Raw genomic sequence first — 20,377 nt, forward strand, 5'->3', positions numbered from 1 at the left:
CGCACCCTCCTAACTGTGAGGCGGACGTGCTACCCAGTGCGCCACCGAGCCGCCCAACTTGGTACAGCATTTCTTAAATTGCAAAAAAGACGACAGAAGAATATTCTTAATCTAAAATATACAGGGCGGATATGATGGACTTTAATGTCTGCATTTGAATGTGTGTTGACTCTGAGCCCCATGTAAAAACACAGAATGTATGAACAAAATGTAATTGACAGGTAAAAAAGTTCTTTAATTATCATAATAAAATCCTCAGTTCAATTATTCGGTTCATTGCCTTACAGTATGTACAAAAAACACTTGTCTTTACAGTTTCTTGGCAAGATTAGTTATAAAAGACATTTCTATTGCTTCAGATTTGAGCTATGTGTGCTATATATAAATGTAGCCAAATATAGAGAATTTCTTGTCAGAATTTGAAAGGAAGCTTGGCATTATGTAGTGACAGGGCCGAATCCATTGGCCTCGGTGACAGATCCTCCTTGTTTGTGTCCTGAATATTCCCCGATAAAGGAGCCGTCCTCGCTGAATTCCCCTCCACCGTCGGCGTAGTCGACCAGGCTGTCTCTGCTGACGCTGTCCCCGACCGCATCATCACCGTTCAGGGAACACAAGCTGCCCCTCAGTGGCTTTTCATCACTGTCACTGGCATCAACAACAGACCGGGGTCAGTAGCGAATGCATATACAAAGACATCGTAGAGCACACAACAAAGCAAGCTTCACGTACGACCTGCGGCGACTTCTTTACTCTATAAGCAAATACACAATGTCACACAGAGCAAAAACTGAAGCAAATCATGAGCAGACTATCAAATGTTTGGCCACAGAAACAGCGGCCTCAACTCACAAGGCAAGTTCTTATGCTTTCAATGCACCAGTACGGGTTGCGGGCTGGGTGCAGATGCAACGGGCTGCATGGCACAAAGGAGGTGGCGAGGGCTTGCTACAATCACTTCACTAATTGCTAATTGCCATGGCTCCAGGACCAAAGGCAATTTCAAATCTCTTTAGAGCCCGTGATGGAAATTGCAAGAGTCTCGCTCATTCCAAACCCTGGAAAAACGAAAATGTGTGTGTGTGTGTGTGTGTGTGTGTGTGTGTGTGTGTGTGTGTGTGTGTGTGTGTGTGTGTGTGTGTGTGTGTGTGTGTGTGTGTGTGAGGAGGGTTGGTGTTGAAGGCTGAGATTGAGAAAGAGAGAGGAATAAGGAAGGGGTTGGCAGAGAGAAGTGGGGGCATATACAATTCCAGACAAACAGCCTGTCATTCCCGGTATTCCCAAGGGGTGCACACCAGGGCCGAGGAGATTAGATGCCAATTTAAGAGCAGGCAACCGGCCAAGTTGGCCGGTGTCTCACGACAAGACGGGAGGTCACCTCAAAACAGGAGATTTCTCCCTTGCTGTCTTGCTTTCTAATTCCCTAAACCACCGTCCTTTGATTTAGCATTCACAACACAAAGCAGTTACGTATGTGCAGAGGTGGCTGCATCTTCTCTTAGGGAGGTGCAAGATGACTTTAAAGGAGGTGCAGTCTCTTAAGAATGATGAAGAGAAATAGACTTAAACCTGCCCTTAGCACGTAACATTAAACGTAAAGTGTTTTTGTGATTCTGAAAAGCGCTACTTATTATTAACAGGCAAGATGCATTGGTTTTAAGTTCAGGCAGTGAGATCGCACCCTCCACGAGATCCAAAAATCAGGCTGATTTTAACATTCGACACCAGCAGAATAATTAAATACTATGTTCGGAAAGTAATGCACAAAGTAACACTGTGCATGGTGCGCAGTGGTGATTCCACAGGAAATGATAATTTAAGAAAATGACGACTTGAAATCTCACAAAATGTGCTTTACACTGTTATTACCGTAATTTCGTAAATCCATTTTAAAGTAGACCACTCGTGTGAAAGATTTGAAACATTTATGTCAAACACAAGGATTTCGAACAAATGTGAATTCATTCAAATCTACAAATGTCTGTTTTTTATTCTTATTTTTGGCAAAGTGCATTCAAAACAGAAAGCAGCTGCAATGATCAAACAGTCACATCAAGTACTTATAGAAAGAATTGTCCCTCGATATACGCCACACCTTTGTCCAACACATTTGGAGCACAAAGACCCACGTTACAATTTCAAAGGTCTCCTTCACGAGGACTTTTAATAAGCAGTCTTATCTCTCCTTTTCTATTCTATTCCATTAGGCAGTTTTACCATGCAGGCCACACGCGGTCCACATTTCAGCTCTTATCAAACCTCCTTTGGCTGATGATTGTTGTGCGGTGAAGATAAGTGTCTGCTATCGAAAAGTGGTGTAATGCCATGGACGCCGCTGCCCGCCCACCGTGACTTTGAATGCGCTGATGAAAAAAAAAAGAAAAAAAGGAGGTAAAAAAAGAAAGGCTCAATGCTTTTGTGTTGCGGCTCCTTCGGGATGTTCGCTCTAAGTTGGCCTCAGCTGGTGGGGCAACAAAGCTTTCCTGCGGCCCCCTCTCACAAGAAGCTGGATGATGGAGTGGAGCCACATCACCGGGCCCAGAGTAATTACTTTTGTCTGGCCATTGACCTGTACTGACTTGGTTTCAGGGTAGCACAGAAACATCAGATCCAAGGAGGAGGTTTCAGGTGTCCTATCCACAGGTTTGATTAAGTTTTAAAGTGTTTTCACACTTCAAGTCTTTTCATACTGTCTTGGAAAACTCCAAAGAATCAGTAAGCATTCTCTGACAAGTCAAATATATGACTAATATTAGCAACATGCCCACAGCGGTTTGCTTTGCCCATGCATTGGAAACACAAAGATCCACTCTGGCTTCTTTCCATTGTGCACCTTTCAGGTTTGCTACAAGTGCCACAGGTCAATATTGCGCCCTCTAAAGGTTACCTTATGCGATTGTTTTGCAGTCGAATGACATAAAAATAAATCATCCATCCATGAATCTTGTTCAGATTCTGTGAATGTTTCTAAACTTAACCAACCAGGCATTCTTGGAAGGATTATACTTATATTATACAAAAAGAGATTGAACAAGACTCAACGTGAAAACACCTTTAAGTGCACGCGCAAAAAACATAACCGTGAATGTAGTAAGCTACATTTTTTTGGAAGGCTCTGCTTTAAAAAAAAATCAGGAAAGTAGCTGAAGGTAAAAGAAAAACAAAAAAATGGAATCACACCCCTGTCTGCTCTCATGGGTGGAAGCAGATCCTGAGCCTTGGCACCTGCTGTTCCTGTACTGGATAGCAGGGCAAAGCAGCAGTGGGCTGTCTCCTAAGAGAAATGGTCTGAGGCATAATTACCACTTGTCAGCTCTCCGGACACGTGGCAAAGCAGTGGGTGGCTTATTGCCTTCAGAGACTCAAAGGGCATAAGTGAGGCCCGGCTCCAGCTTTAAAGCCAGGAAACAACATCATAGGCAGGCTAAAGGCACTCTGGGGGGATGGCAGTCAGAACAGCTTCATGAAACCAAGCATGAGAGGCATTCTAAACAGATAGGAGCAGTCTCACTTCTCCACTGAATTCCCAACACTCCCTCCAGCAATACACTGGAGTTGAACAAATATTTATATATCCAAACCTTCAACATTTAAAAGAGCACGCTGCCATCATTTATAATGACGAGTGTTTTTATCTGAAGACTCAAATTCCTTAAAACAGTCATCAATGTGCAACGTAACCCATTTTCAAGTATTTACAGTGTGAAGTGCACACTTGGAAACGATTTAATAAACATGACGATAATGATGATACCTTCAATGAATTTCTTTTTAGAATAACCCAAAGGGTTCAATGCATGCATGTTGTTGCCATGTTTATTCATGCAATCCAATGACATCCACCAAACATATCATATGTGCGGAATCAAATTCATCAAAGTCACATGACACCTGTGCTACAACTTTGAACTGTCACCCAATTTAGAATATGAACCCCATAAAATGCTGACTATTGGAAGCTCTGTGGGCGTGTCAGAGGTGGCTGAAGCGGACTTGGTCCTAATCCAATGTGGTCCCATTGCTTCACAGGGACTATTATTACAGCTCAACAGTAGTTGGTGTCATACAATGACCTCCACCTGGGTGAAACCTCAGAGATGAAAACAATATCTAAAGCAAACCAAAGTGTGTTGGAGCCATATCAGCATGTGCACAGCAGTGAGTGAGTCAGAGCTATTGGCCAGCATCACTTTCATGCCTGCAACTTGCTGGGCTGCAGAGAAACCTTCTTATCACATCTTGGAGGTACAGCGCATGAACAGTTTGGAGACACCCAAGACAACATGTTTCTTCCTGTTGAATAATTGTCCTGGCAGGCATCACAGGAATGCAATTGGCAGTCGGCATGCAATTGTGACTCACTATGTTCAGAACGGAAGAAGGCAGAAAGGGCTATTTTAGGTGATTTCTTTTGTTTGTGTACAAACAAAAACATCATTGTCACAAAAACAGCAAGCAGTGATCTCAAGAAAACCAGGATTCAATTGATTCTCCTTTCTTTCAGCATCACAACAAAAAAAGCCACCGAACAATGACAGTCCAGAAAGTTATGAATTTAAGATATGAAAAGTTTAATTTTTATGTAGAAACATATTTTTTAAAGGACAATTGGCCTTTTAATTGTTACCTTCCAGTATAGCTTGTGTCACTGGGTGCCTATTCAGTGTGTAATTCAACCACCAAGTAAATTTTCGCTCGCTGCATTTTCCTGCCAATGTGTTTATTCGCATTACAAGTTCACGTAAAATGTGCTGTAATTCTTATTCTATTTGTATTTTGACCAAAGAACGTCATACTTTTTATAAAGACACCGGTGAACTGCTTTAAATTGTGGAAAAAGTCTTAATCTACAGCAAATCATTTGTTATGTTTGATGCGTACAGTGAGCCATTGTATACAATTGATTGGTTGATTGATTGATTGATTTTTGATTGATTCAATGAAGCCTCCACACAGCTAAATTGGCAGTGTTAATTCAACAACTACAGAGTTAAATGTAACACTTCAAAAGTGTCTTTACAGATTCACACTAAATCGAGAAATGGTGCCAAATATACAGTAGCGAAATCATCACTGACGTTTATTGGAAAATATCACAATTTACTTTTAGAATCAACTCTCACTGCAACACTCACACTCACTGCTGTACTTAAATTAACCTTAACAAGGGTTTACTTTAATGAACTAAAAAGTTGTATTATCAACACTAACAATCTAACATTTCTGATTTTGCTGTGCAGGTAAATGTTTTTACACCGGCCCAATCCCTACAAGCAATAATAAACCAAAAAGAGCCATATCTTTGTCTTTAAACAACATCCGTCCCATTATGTTTTTCACTGTACATGGCTAAAAGATAAATAGTTAAGACACGGTCATTGGCTGCTGCCATCCAAAGCTGAATAGTATCAAATCATCCAATGCAACAGCCAAGTTAACCCTCCGCCCACTCATCTCGAGCCCCATGGGGCAAAGAGAGTACTGCTGTGGAAGTCTTGAGCACTTGAATATGTGATTTCAGTCAGTGTGACTCATTGATCCTTTTCTGCCTCTGGACTACACAGGTTAGAATCTCTGACCCCTGCCTGTGGCTTTGAAACATTAAGTGGCCTCACTGGGCTGTGTATTGACAAGTAAATGGTGCTGTAAATGGTGCTGAAAGAGGAGATGGGTTTATTCTGGTGCCATTTTCCTCATATTTTTCCCTCTCTATCGCCTTACACATACATGACCGTGCCACATAGAATGATAGAATTGATAGTAGTGCAGTTATAGAAAATGACCTGGAATTGCATCCACTGCCCAAAACATCTATTTTCATAAAAAGCACATACGAGTTTGGACATAAGAACAGACATATTCTCATTTTCGTGCTCGTGCAAGCATCCTTTGGTGTGTTTGGGAATTTAGCAGCTCACACTGCACCATACTGGGTATTTCAGTGGACTGTGGCCTTTTTCTTTTGTAATAAGGCCATGGCGCACCTGACCTTAGACCAGCTGAAAACCGGTCAAAGTTGTGGCACAGGAGGTGTAATGCGATTTTGGTGAATGTGACAGAAGTGCAGGTGATTCTGAGCATTGAAGCATGAAATTATGATGCAAAAACACTTTTTTATATTGTATTTAATTATGTTATACTGTATTTTTTGAAGGACAAGACCACAATGATGGTATTTTATGTGGGCTGGAAGGTTTCATGGTATTTGCATTGATTCCAATGGGGCAAAATGATTTAAGATGTGTTTAAAATTATGCGCATGGCGTCATGGCTCATCAGTCGGAGCACCACTGCATTTTTCATACATGTCTCGTATTAAATCTCTTTGCGTTGCTTAGATGAAGTGTCCCTGTCAATACTCAGTTCAAATGATAGCGCAGCATAAAGTAAGAGGCACAAAAACACATACATGCATATTTAAACCACTGCAATAAACAAACTACTGATGCCCCAAGCAATACACAAACTACACACAAGCTTATGTTTAGTCCAATTCAAAAGGCTCTGTATCTGACTAAAGGGAGCACAACACATTTACTAGGTCCTAGTTCAACTAATTTCATCTACTCTGTGTGATTACCTAGCCAATTTCATGATGGAAAGTTGAAAAGTGTCTTCTAGGCTCATCCTCGTAAAGCTCGTGAGCGGAAGGTTTGCTTTTTGGATAGGAAGAAAGAAATGACAGTAAAAGGAAATTGAAAGTGTGTTCAACATGTAGCTTTTTCATTACACACAATCAGAGCCGGCCTTACCCACTATGGTCCACAAGGTGAGATATTATACAGTGGTCCCCTTCTATCTGTGACTTTAATATATAGGACGATGTCACCCAATTTAGAATATGATTTAAGAATAATTCAATATTGGTAATTTAAAATATAAACATGAAAACCCTGATAAATACAGGTTGCCTATTATGCATGTTCTGCTTCCGCAATGTCAAAGACTGACGCCATCTAACAAAATACCAAAAGGAAGAAAACTCCACCCATGCACACAGTAAAGAGTGCACTTTGCCTTCGACTTGGGTCGGGGTGGGGGCTAATGGGGGGCACAGAAAAAGACGCCATCAACTTAGTACACTGTGCTAAATGATCTTATTTTCTCCTGTCGGATTTGTTTTCTTCCCTGTGCCCCATGATTGACATGATTACAAAGTTCTCTGGTGTCATATCAATAAATGTGCCCCTCCCCTTACAGAGAAGATTTGAATATTAGCTTATTCCTTTGAAAACGTTAAGCAATACATAACTCATTTAAATATGATTGAATCTTTTTTTTTCTCGATTTTGTGATGCCCCCCTCAAAGCACCCTTACCATTTGCCTTTATTGCCTAATGGGCTCTGCACACATTGATCAATGGACGGTTCCTTAAAATGAAATGCTGCAGCTTACCTGTATTCACAGAAGGTGTCATTATTCATGGGTTGTGACTCCTCATCAGGGTGGTCTTCCTTCTCTTTCACTGCAAAAACAATTGGGGCATTTTGGCTATTAGACATGATTTTGTTTTGTCTGGACAGACCTTAGCCACAATTTGCACACCTACAATAATATAATTGTTAGGTTTCCTGTGTGTGCCCGCAGAAGGATAGCTAAAACTGTAATAAAACAGTTTGGTGCTGCACCTAATGATTATTTTAATAATCGATCAATATGTTTATTATTTTGGCAATTAAAAAACAACATTTCAGACAATGGACAAAATTCAAAGCAGATGTTTCCAAATGTTTCGTTTTGATGCAACACAAAGCGTTAGCCTTCTTTCATATTGGACTGGAGAAATTGTATAATATTTATTATTGAAAAGCTTAAATTCTGAGAATTTAGACCGTTCTAAACCAATCAAGGTCTCTTTTTATTATATTATCAAAAATAGTTATCAATTAATTTGATAGGCGATTAGCACCTCTAAAATATTTTGTTGGTTTTCTGCCAGGCAAAGCTTGCAAAAAACCTAAAGCGCCACTTAACATCCAAGCTGCAATAATGCAAAATCAACACGGAAACATTTGAGTGCATGCCAGAATTCAATTTCAAAAGACAGGAGTGAAAACCAGAGGCGTAGCCAGGAATTTTTCCAGTAGGGGCGCACGCCCACAGGAAATAAAATCGAACATCACCCACGCCGTTCGCTGATCGCTAAAACAACGTCCGGGAGGCAAACGGTGAATGGATAACATCGCGCACATAGAATAGCGCAAGCACATTCGCGCAAGACCGAAAGAAAAAAACGGCATGAAAATGAAGAATCGAAAAAGCTCGATTTTCTTTTTTTTTTTTTTTTTTCTTTTTTTTTTCAACCGGGGCGCAGGGAGTCCTAATCGCCCCGGCTTGGCTACGCCTCTGGTGAAAACAAACAAATGATTTGTGTAAACATTCTATCAAGTGTGAGTACGAAGAGCTTCTATTCCTTACTTTTTATCTATTCTTGCCTTGAAATTGAACTGAGCAGAGTAAAAAAAACATTGTTATATAAAGAAATGGGTGGAAAAGAAATGGGAGGTCCAAAAGTGCTTGTGAAATTTTTCAAGACTTGTCAAAAGCTACCCACGCTGAGGTGGGTTGCAAGGGAGAAGACAGCTTGTGAGGAAATAAAGTACATGTGAGGAGAATGAGTATTTCTCTTCTATGAAGAAGCACAGAAGCCCAGCGGGTGCACAAGCACAGGTGAGAAGTTGGAACTGCCTCATCCACCTTGACAGGATTTTTTTTATTCAGAAGAAAGACTTTACACGGGCATGCAAAACATTTTTCACATGCTTTAGCAAGCTTGTCAGACCCTACTGTGCTGGAAATTTGGTAGGAACTCACTAACACTTTGTATTGCATAGAGAAGTGACAGAAGCTACCTCATTAATTAAAGCTTCCTCACCCTAAGCTCGTAATTACAGGTTCAGGGAAGACACACTTAACACTTAAAATCCTTTTTAAGGCTAATTCAAGACTTGCTTTTTAATAGGTGGTACAGGAATATGAGGAAAAAAAAACATCTCATTTATTTTGTTCATTCTGTGCATTACCTTTGTGTATAAGCTTTCAGCTATGGGTCTTTTTTTAGTTCTATTATTATTGTTCCCATGTTCTTCTATTATTATGAAAGAATTTACGGAAAAAAATTACACCTGATGTTAAGCTACTTTATATTGTCCGTCTCACCCTACTTTAGTTTGGATTCAGGATTTGCGTTCCACTACTGGACTAGTTGGAACTCCAAGTTTCTTTAACTTCCATACTAGTATTCCAGTCGTCCTACAAAATCTTCAGGACAGAGAAAAGAGTTGAATTCTGTCATGATCACTTTATTCCCCGCAGTCAGGCCTGATAAGATTATTATGCAGACATGGAACATGCATGCACTATGCAAAGAGTTTGGGTTTTTTAGGGTTGAGGCCCATTCTTTCAGGAGATCAACCAAAACCAAGGCCAAAAGTTGATGTACATCCAAACCAAGGGGGATGATGTATGTCAGTCAAGGTATCACTATTTTGGTTGACTTCCAAAAAAGACACAGGAGACCCTATAGCAAAACCCGTTGAAAGACTAACTGACCTTTGTCCATGGCGAGCATGTCTTGTCTTCCAGGCGGCGGCGTACCTGCATACTTGCCACCTTGGTTCCTCCGCGTAAAGCACACGGTGAGGACAACGAGCGTGAAGAACGCTGCAGCACACATAGTCCCGATCAACCAGCCCTTGGTAGATATGTTTCTTTGACGGCCTGCCACGCCTGCAGACGACATCAAAGAAGCATTTAAAACGGCAGTTTATGAACGTTTATGTCAAAGGGGCAGCACGGATTCAAGCTGGAGAAGATGACACTTATTCCCTTGAGCAGGAACACAGCCTGCACTAAGTGAATATCAAACTGTGCCAAAGCAGCAAAGTCGGCCCAATCCTAGTGTGGGGCCCGAAGCAAAATTCAATTTTGGTGCTATCTATTTCTGGCAATAATATTGATTATTGACCAGTCATTGATGAATATTAATAGATGATAATGCATATAATCAGTTGCAACCTTTTAATAATTACACGACAGGAAGAGATTGGGCTTGTTTCACACAATTGCCAAAGCATTGGAATACGGAATATCACCAATGACTACTAAAGGGAACAAAATGGTTTCAGTGTTAATTAAACCACTCATTCATTTTCAAAGTGTCATATGGAGTATTATTTGTGGTAAAAAAAAAAAAAAAAAGTGCAACAGCAGGAACTAGAAAAAGTGCAAAAAAAAAATCAAAATAATATCAGCAAAATTGTATAATACAAAGAAAATCTACATTGAAATGTCAATAGTTATTGAACGGAACAAAAGTACCTTAAACAAGGTGACAAAATGGTTTAAAAACAAATATAAAATTAAATAATTAAATCATATATATCATTAAGCAGGTGTTTAGTTTGCATATGCCTTGGGCCGGCCCGTAACAGCAGACAACACTAAGCGCTACTGACGTCACACAACTAATTTGCCTCCCCTTACCTTTGACTTGCGTGTGGATAACGTCTTCGAAAATGCTAGCGTTATCGAGCAAAGTCTTGGCCATGAGGCGCACTGTGTACACCGTCCCCGGTTTGAGCCCGTCAATTACGTGGAAGCGTCGAGACGTGTTTACCGCCTCGGATATTCGCCAGTTACCATCACCTACACACAAGCCAAGCACAACAAGTGCACCAGCAGCAAATCTTAAACAATCATCCTGGCAGGGAATAATAACATGATGCGAGAGAGTTGAAACACACTTGTGAGCTCAGTTGAGCCAGCCACGAAATGTTTCTGACCTTAGCTTGTCATTGTTAAAGTGTTTATTGCAGTTTGTTTTTTTCCACCATCAATTAGTATTATGTATAAATATGCGACTGCTTTAGTTTTACTTTTAACAATATTTCATTTCTTATTACACTTGTGTCACAATGGTACTTAGAGCTTTGTGATAGGAATGGTTTCACCCTGAAGCTGATCATTGTATTTTGTCCGGCGTTTTTTAGAAATTTTAAATGTGAAAAATAATTGAAATGACCAGTGTCGGCATCTGAGCAGATACGTGTGGGTGGGAGATTCTTAGCCCAGAGTAGAAAGCGCATTTTGTCACACAATCAACACTCACAAACCATGGTTGGTATTGAGAACATTTAACACACGGTTTTGCTTTGGATGGGTTGAAGCGGCAAGTGATTGATTTATGCAGCGGTGTGCCGCTGTGGTCTGAAAAACAACTTTGTTAGAAAGGAGAATGAATTCTCAACTTCTTGAGGAGGTGCCAAATGTTGGGCCTGGTTGAAAGCTCACTTGGTAAAGCCATCACATTTGTGTATAGAGGATGTTCAACAACATTTTCTCATTTTTATTTTGTTTTGATTTATTTTTAACTTTACCTCACAGATTAGTGGCTTTAATAAATACATTTAAACGTAGCTTAAAAATAAATATAAAGTTTGGCATGAAAAGGCTAAACTGTGAGGGGGGGCACAGTAACTCATTTGGGGAGGGGTGGTTGCTCATGAATGCCACCACCCACAATGCCATCCTTGAAATGAAAAAAGCAACATTGCTTAAGTTTGATCTTAAGAGTTTCCACTGCATCCTGTGATACAATTGAAATATCTACGGTATTGAGGCAATGTTTACGGGGAAATGTTGAAGTGTGATATTCGATCACCTAAAACTTGTGTCGGGGTGGAGCTGTCGCAAGAAGCTTACGGTTGTTCATATATGCCACGTAAAGCTGCGAGTCCTGCTGCTCCTCCCTCGCAGTCCAGCTGATTTTGGCATAGGTGTCGCTCACGTAAGAGCTTATGTTCAACAGGCCTGGAACTGAGACAGTGTAAAGAAACAGGCAGGAGACAGAGGAAAGTATGGAAGGGAGGGAGAGGAAAACAGGACCAGGCACAGAAAAAAGAGACAGAAGGCAGGAAAAAGAGGATTATCAGAAGCAAATAGAATATCCCTTGCGGTTTGAGAACAGTGCAGCTTGCAGCAAAAGGAAGCCCTTCGAGATGACAGTTAAAAAAGGCAACCACCAGACTTAATTAGGCAGAGCTAGATTTGGGCTTATGAAGGCTCAATGTAGCGCTAGTGGGTGCATGTGACTCTATTCCTTTTTTAAGCAGAGTTGGCGCCCGAGCCAAACAGAGCGAAGAAACTCCATACATTGAATCTCATTCTTCGTTAAAAGTTCGGAAACTTGAAGATGGCATCACGGGGAGCATGAGCCGAAGTCCATATTGCTTATACCTAAAGAAGGAGGATGAGTAGCACGGCCTGGGATCAAGCGAGGAAAGGAAAGAGAGCAGTTGTGGTCTGCAATGACACAAGTCTCAAATGTTAGATTCATGCTTCAAAGAATAAGCAAGCAAACGTTGAAGCAAGCAGAAACTACCACAGTAGAACCTCTGAGCTGGAAACACCCTCAAGGCTACACAACTCTCCAATTTAACACATTTTCTGGAAAAAGAATCACCTTTGAAATCGCACAGACTTTCTCTCGGTACTTGAACTGCCGTCATCCATGTTGACGCGCGAGACCTTAGCCTTCTGTTCAACCTTAAAGGTTCTACTGTGTGATGAACTACTACTGGTAAGACTGATGGAAGAAGCACACTCTATGAACTTACAAACAAACCTCAATGTCAACTCCAAATAGAAAAATAAAAATTCCAAGCCTTACATAAATATTCTACAACTGAGATCTACAATCCATGTCGCACTACATCTATGTCAGAGGCTGCGGGCGGTCATACATACTGCTATGAACAGAAGCCTCAGCTGCAGTCAACAAATACAAAAAAAGATGAATTTTTATCAGTCATTTTTTCAACAGAAAAACAGTGTGAATGGTTGAACATGTGCAATACTGTATGTAAATCTCTCCTTTACATGTGGTGCATCCCAGTGAACACAAATGGATGATTTAAAAAAGAAATCTAACTAACATTTTATTAATATTATGTAGTTTTTTCAGTGCTCACCCATAGCGTTACATAATGTATATCTTTCAGCATGAGATATACATTATATTTGGGGGATTGCAAGTCTATGCTTTTGAATTAGTTTTTAACTAATGACATTGTTTAGATCAGGGGTGGCCAACCCGCGGCTCGCGAGCCGCATGCGGCTCCTTGCCGGGTTTCATGCGGCTCCTTTATGTTCATATCAACATTTGTGGGTTTATTTGTTTGTTTGTTTTTGTGCGTGTTCGCTTCGCTTGAGTTCAATATGGTATTTTCATCAAACGCTGCGTGTTCGCTTCGCTTGAGTTCAATATGGTATTTTCGTCAAACGCGCATGCCCATGAGGTGAAATCCCGCAAAGGAGGAGGGGCAAACCCATTCGGGTGTGTGTGTGTGGGGGGGGGGGGGGGGGGGGTATGAGGCTCTTTGCGGTACACAGTAAAAAAATGTGGCTTAGTCTCTGACTGGTTGGCCACCCCTGGTTTAGATACTACAGAATGTGACGAAACAAGACTGAAGTTGTGAACACACATGCACACTAACATGCACATTATTATACTGTGCAATTTCAACAAAAGCACAAAATACCCAACCATCCATCATATAATTTCAATATTTTCAGAAAATGTAGATGTAGAATGTTGCTGCATGCTTTAAATAGTAAAAAGTGGTGCCATCAAGTGAGCACACATTCCTTGAAATGTCTCATTTTTTGTGTGTTTATGAATGCCTATTGTGCAAGAACTGTTTGTTTCAAGGTCTTATATTTCAAAACACCTTTTTCCTATTGCGATGTATTAATCCTTTGGCTGTATCACAACAGTCTTGTTACACTGGCAAGCTGTCATGATATTGCTAATTACTTGGATTCCCTCTTGCATGAAAAAGAGCGCTCAGATTCTCACCCACACTTTGCCACGATACAAAACTTTATTTATTAAGCACTTTAACAAGTTGTACCAAAGAGCTGTACATAAAACACAAAAGACAATAAATCATCATACAATAATATATAAAATGTGAAATACTGCTTTCTAGAGAAAATAATGAAGAGCTACCTTTGCCTGTAAATTTAGTATTACGGATGTGCTGAGCTTTATTTCCTCTTGCTGCACATGTTGCTTGAAACTGTTAGATAAAGGAGGCGCAATATTGGAGTGACTGACCAGTGCAAAAGTGCCAGGATATAGATGAAATTGTAATCTCCAGATGACAACCTGTATATAATAACTCATGTCTGCTACAAGTTCAGTTTAAATGTAAAGGAACAACTGCAGTTTTCTAACAGTTTGTCGGTTGGCTGGTAACATGGATCCAGAAGGATTGATTCGCCTGTCCAATTTAGTCCTCTCTCTCTTGTTTCATGCCTCTCCATATCTCCTGAGGGATACATTCTTCGCCAAATGGAAGTCGGCCGACTGCATGTCGGTGTGAAGTTCCTTGCTGTTGTAGCAAGACATACAAGCAGTGAAAGTCCATTGTGTCTATTTTCTTTGTTCAATAAAATACCACAGCCTAAAAGCTGCAATAGTTCAATAGGCCAAGTACAACCAGGTGGAAAGGAACGGAGCGATGTTGTAACGGGCTGACGGCGAATGCGTAAGTGCCGATACGCTCCCGCAAAGAATGTCACGTCACGGCGTAAAATACTGATAACAGTCCCAAAATGGTTAGGCCGCAGTTGTAAATAAGAACTTGTTCTTAATTGTTTGCCTGGGTAAATAAAATAAAATAAAATAAAATGATGCACACTGAATATTAAATGACTAAAAGGATGGAAAAGCTCTAATCATGTAGAAAATTAGCTGAGCTGTTGAAACCGGTTTCCGACTCAAATGTGCTCAATCTCTCTCTTTTTCTTCAGTCATTTCTCCACTTGAGTCAATACAATACCGTAACTATGAAAAGAAATACTATTGCTGTGTGTCGGTGTGTGTGTTGTCCTAAAATACTCTGATTCCGCTGATGGCTGATTTTTGGCTGCTGAGATGCTGAAGAGTTCTTGATTGCTGTTTTTTTTTTTTTTTTTTTTAAAAAGAACCTTTTATCAGCATTACCTACATTCAAAGCTACCAACTAACACATTGGCGATAACAAGCCGCGAGCTCAAATGTGGTGCAAGAGAGCAAATATTTGAATCCCTGTGGTTTACTTGTTGTTATTCTTTCCTGCGACTTGAGATTTGAGTCGCAATATGTGCACTTGATGCTGTTTGTCTTGTTTGAAACCCACGTTATCGCTTATGCCCTCTTATCTCATGAGACCCCAGGAAGGGAATGGACTTTTTTCCCCTGTTTGATTCTGTTCCTTTTTTTTTTGTAGAGAAATCCTTCAACTAATTTGCATTTAATCTCATCTTGGCCACACACAAATCAAGTTCTTTTTAATCTTAAATGCCATTATGACTGCTTTCCATATCAGTTTTGTGATGTCATCTTTTTCTAAACTTGTTTGTGAAATGAGCTATGTGGCAGTGGTCTGCATATCTTAATATTACAGCAATGTACTGTAAATAGTTACTGCATTCTCCTTTTTTTCCTATCTCACACTAAGAAACTGTTACTGTATCTCAATGCATTTGAGCTAGAATGAATGAAATACTCCTTGGAATGTCCATCTATCCATCCATTTTCTGAACCGCTTAGTCCCCACGGGGGTCGCGGGCGTGCTGGAGCCTATCCCAGCTGTCATCGGGCAGTAGGCGGGGGACACCCTGAACCGGTTGCCAGCCAATTCGCAGGGCACACAGAGACAAACAACCATTTGCACTCGCACTCACACCTAGGGACAATTTGGAGTCTTCAATCGGCCTACCAAGCATGTTTTTGGGATGTGGGAGGAAACCGGAGTGCCCGGAGAAAACCCACGCGGGCTCGGGGAGAACATGCAGACTCCGCACAGGGAGGGCCGGAGGTGGAATCGAACCCGCACCCTCCTAACTGTGAGGCGGACGTGCTACCCAGTGCGCCACCGAGCCGCCCTCCTTGGAATGTAATTCATAAAAATTACCGTAATTTTCGGACTATAAGTCGCACCGGAGTATAAGTCGCACCAGCCATAAAATGCCCAAAAAAGTGAAAAAAAACATATATATGTATATAAGTCGCTCCTGAGTATAAGTCGCCCCCCCACCCAAACTATGAAAAAAAAACGCGACTTATAGTCCGAAAATTACGGTACTATACATGTGAATAAAAAAGCTTTAAAAGCATTAAAAACACAACACCTTCTCCAGAAAATGGAAGATAAACTTCATTCTAAGCTGATTCACTGACAAAGTTGTCTTTTGTAAAACTTTTAAACGACCCAAAGAGGAAAGAAAAATCCTCTTTTTACTAGATCGTTGACAAATAACTTTACCTTAAAGGTAAAATATAAAAGAAACCTTTCAGTGTGTGGAATTATTTGCTCCCAGCGTTCTCTTTTCAGCCCCCACACTGTCTCTCAATCATTGCACATTAATGTCTCCAAATTCATGATGCTCCTGCATGGTACTATTGGCAGTCCTATATTACATCGTGAGCAAGATGCCTGGAGGATCACACTCCCCAAACAAAACCAGTTTGATCTTTCCACCAAGCAGCATTTACAAACAATGAATCTTACGGCAGGGAGAAAGTTGAGAAACCCTCAAAGGAAACCTAAAAGCCACAAAGGTATGAGTAACCTTTATTAAAGAGAGGACAAATATCTCCCTTTACGGCCACATTTTCCACCTGGTGTATCGAGGGCTTGTTTTCTAAAACTCAGAATGGCCTCTGTGTTGCCTGTGCACTAACTGTGCTGAAATTACAGTGCAGCCTGAACGGAATTGATACAGATAACATGTTCTGGTTGAAGCAGGCCGAGTTAAATTACATGGTCCAACAAAAAAATCAAGTGTTCTACGAGTTCTGTTTAAATTTTCATTTGGTGTGTGTAGATCACATTAAAATCTAGCAGTAGGTGGGTTTGCTCAGGAACAACAGGACTCGGAGTCACTGGATAAATCGAAGCTTCGAGGTGAGGGAGTTGCCCAATAGAGAGCCTGTGCAACTGACCCATAGTATAAAACTTGATACTGTGTATTGCTTCGTATGTCTGAGTGGATTGTCATTGAAAAGTAGGACATCTCAAAATTACATACAAAAATATTCAATGCACTGAAACCAATGACTAATACTTGAGCACATTTCAGGAGAATCGTGGAAAGATTTTATCATTTATTTGATGCTCTAAAATCAGAACAGCTGCATCTCAACTCAGGTTGTAGGTACAGCTCTGAGAATCTGGGCGTGTGTTTAGTCTGCTATGGGCGGTACGGGGAGGCTCCTCACTTTGTGACATCACAATGTGAAGACCCGGTCGTTTTCTTGGATAAGGCAGGACTGGTGCTTAGAGAGGAGGAATTAGCAGGAATGCACCAAGAATGAATGGAGAAAAGCACCACTTTATTATTTTTTGTTGCAGAGTTAAGGTTAAATCCTCCAAAAGGTTGATTTGGCATAATAAAGCTCCTCTAAGGGCCATAAATTAATTGGTCTCTAACTAAGCCATAATTTAAAAAAAATTAAAAACAAAGTGATCATTTACTATTATAAGTAAGCTCACTTTTTGTTGTTTATTAATTTATTGGATTTTTTTTGTCTATTTTATTTCCTAAATGTATTAATTATATTCCCTTGTTTGTTCATTATGACAACAACTAAAAAGACAGAGGATGTTCACCCTTTTTAATTTGGTTAAAACAAACCATTTTCCATTTGATTAATTTGTGATCAGTTATAATAAATTAGGGACATTTAACAATCCTAGGTAGTATACTTGTGTATATAAAAATATGAATTGTTAATAGGAATAAAAAACTTGCCAGGAAAGTTCTTTGTTTAAAAAAACAGGCGAAGAAGCTTGCTTACTGTTCAGTCAATATTGAGTCCAGACTGGTGAAAACAAAGCTACAAACACTTGTGTAAATCAATATTTCCACCAATAACTAATCATTTTTTGTTTGTTTTACAGTTTTATGGACTGTTTTTTAAAAAAAATATTATTATACTTACCCGCCCCCCCTTAAATCTGATATTCACAGGAGCGTAAACATATCATTGGAATTTAAATGATTCTATAATTACTCACGGTGTGGACCACAAATTGCCAACACCAATGCAGTTATTATTATTTTATTAGAACATGGGGAGAAAAACGTGGATAGTTTTTTTGTTGTTGTTTTGATACCTATCCAAAGTTGAACTACACACCTGATATTTTGAAATATAGCACCACAGAATACCAATAAATGCCAAACATTTATCACCAACACAAAATAAATCTCACATTTCATAACGACAGATAAAAGATGTTAGAGGTGTTGCTCTCACCCTCATTAGCATACCTCATCTCAATATCTCTAGTACTTTGTATGCAACATGCTGATGAACATTCTAGTTGCAATACTGCATTCATCAGATGTACCCCTTTGGAGGAGTTCCAGCCATCCATTTTCAATCGCGTTTGTCCTCATTAGGGTTGCGGGTGAGATGGAGCGTATCCCAGCCAACTTTGGGCAGGAGGCGGAGTATATCCTGGAATGGTTGCCAGCCAATTGCAGCATTTGAGAAGTTTGCCATTGGAAAGGAATATTCATTATTCTCAATTACATCAACTAAGAATGCACATTACAGATGCTTTACTGCAACCGCCTGCTATGGAAATCTATTGCAACAATTCTGTCCGCTTCTCACTGGACATTAAAGATACAGTAGAGCGTCGTTTCTGATGCACTACTACATTGTGGTTCACTTTAATGCACGTTGTATGAAATTTAAATCATGACAAGTGGCATGTCGGTTAGGTTAGTTCCAATCTCTATTGTACCATTGCTATTTGGAATGCGATCGTCAAAGTTAGCAGGGGATAGGCTCCAGTTATCACCCTAATGAGGACAAGCAGGTGAGAAAAAGATTTTGGTTTGTTTTGATAGTTCAACCACCATCACAGAAATGTTTTGTGGACAAACTTACTAGTGTATTGTTTCTGAGTACAAATCTTTTTCTCTATTTGGGAGCCTATTTTGAGGTACAGTATTTTCCGGACAATAAGCCGCTACTTTTTGCACAAGTTTTGAACCCTGCGGCTTAGAATCCAGAGCGTCTTATCTATGAATTTCTCATGTTTTTATGATATTATATTATTTGTGCATATTCGCTTATATATGGTTATTAAACATTGAAACACCTGCGGCTTATAGTCCAGTGTGGTTTATATATGAAAAAAAACCAATTCAAGTACTAACCAGATCAGACAAGATTGAGTGTTCCCAAAAAATACCGATACAACCGTCACATTGGATTCTACAAGAGCATAAATCCCATCATCCACTCCTCCATTATGCATCTTTTCTGTCTACTCACGTGCTGGAGTGACAGTGCTGCTCTCCTGCGCAAGTGGAGGTCCACACCCTACCCGAGTGCAGGCACTGAGGTGGAAGCGGTAGAGGCTGCCCTCTTCTAAGCCCTCCAGCTGCCAGTGGGTGGTGTCGGGCCCTGTGATGTTTATTTCCCGGAAATCGAGCGCCTCCTTTGTGGTCTCATTAACTACAAGAAAGAGGTTATGTCAGTTCAAGTGAGCGGAGGGACGTGGCGGACGTCTGAGACGTCACAAGCACATGTTGTATGTTAATGGAACAATACTGAAAGAAGGGTCAACGGCCAAGGGATGTGGAAGCATGAATAGGTGTAATGCTCACTCATGCAGAAGGCAAATGTCGCTGATACGCGTCGTGACAGGTGAGCTGAGCAGGAATACATTAAGATGTCAAGAGGGAGATGCGGTGGAATTCATAGAACTCAAAAGAAGGGAAGAGTTTTAACAAGTGGCAGTTGATGAAGAGGGGAGGTGGCAAAACAGACAGTCGGCATAATAAAAGTGGGTAAACAAAGTAGCAAAACTTGAAGAAAACTAGCAAATGAAGAAGAAAGAAGAAAACATTTGCATAAAGTGTAGGCGGTGCAAGGAAGTGGGAATATAGGGGCAATCAAGAGCAGTCGAACATATCACCCAACATGCATTATAGATCAAAGCACAGCACGTGTGCGCTGTGTAAAAAGCAATATCGATGCCAATGTTGAAATGCAGGTGAGGGCTGATGCTGAGCCAAAACAGCTCAACGCCGATTTAGGGTCTTTCATGTGCTGATGAACGCCATCGGGCTAGTCATCCACTAATTTGGACGCACAGAGTGGATGGCTCTGGGGCACTAGGTTGGCACAATCAACCCACAGCTATATTTTGAAATGTGGCAGACATAGAAGAGACTCTGGTGCTATCATATCACAACATTATCCAGCCAATGAAAATGTAAAAAGCAAAGCCCCTCACTCACCAACATTTCTCATGCATCTGGGAAAAGCCTGTGAATGGGGGAGGGCATCGGGGCAAAAGCAGC

The 20,377-nt window shown here is 40.5% G+C and overlaps 1 protein-coding gene across 10 annotated transcripts in view; it reads right to left on the reverse strand.

Annotated features, from left to right (window-relative positions):
* Positions 1-211: 211 nt before the first annotated feature.
* The window catches only part of LOC119133942 (neural cell adhesion molecule L1-like protein), a 55,695-nt gene continuing 35,529 nt past the window's right edge, over positions 212-20,377 (reverse strand). For 3 of the 10 annotated variants that reach the window (XM_037270300.1, XM_037270289.1, XM_037270281.1), the window contains exons 23-30: positions 19,344-19,526; positions 12,749-12,769; positions 12,239-12,304; positions 11,705-11,818; positions 10,487-10,648; positions 9,554-9,730; positions 7,397-7,466; positions 212-648 (exon numbers count right to left, since the gene is read on the reverse strand). In XM_037270300.1, the coding sequence (XP_037126195.1) occupies positions 438-648; positions 7,397-7,466; positions 9,554-9,730; positions 10,487-10,648; positions 11,705-11,818; positions 12,239-12,304; positions 12,749-12,769; positions 19,344-19,526 (1,004 nt within the window). In that variant the 3' untranslated portion in view covers positions 212-437. Of the gene's footprint in view, positions 649-6,580; positions 6,657-7,396; positions 7,467-9,553; positions 9,731-10,486; positions 10,649-11,704; positions 11,819-12,238; positions 12,305-12,748; positions 12,770-19,343; positions 19,527-20,377 lie in introns of all 10 variants that reach the window. The other 7 variants (XM_037270343.1, XM_037270334.1, XM_037270316.1 and 4 more) reach the window with 7 other exon arrangements.

The sequence above is a fragment of the Syngnathus acus genome, chromosome 2 (genome assembly GCF_901709675.1).
Source record: "Syngnathus acus chromosome 2, fSynAcu1.2, whole genome shotgun sequence".
NCBI lineage: Eukaryota > Metazoa > Chordata > Actinopteri > Syngnathiformes > Syngnathidae > Syngnathus > Syngnathus acus.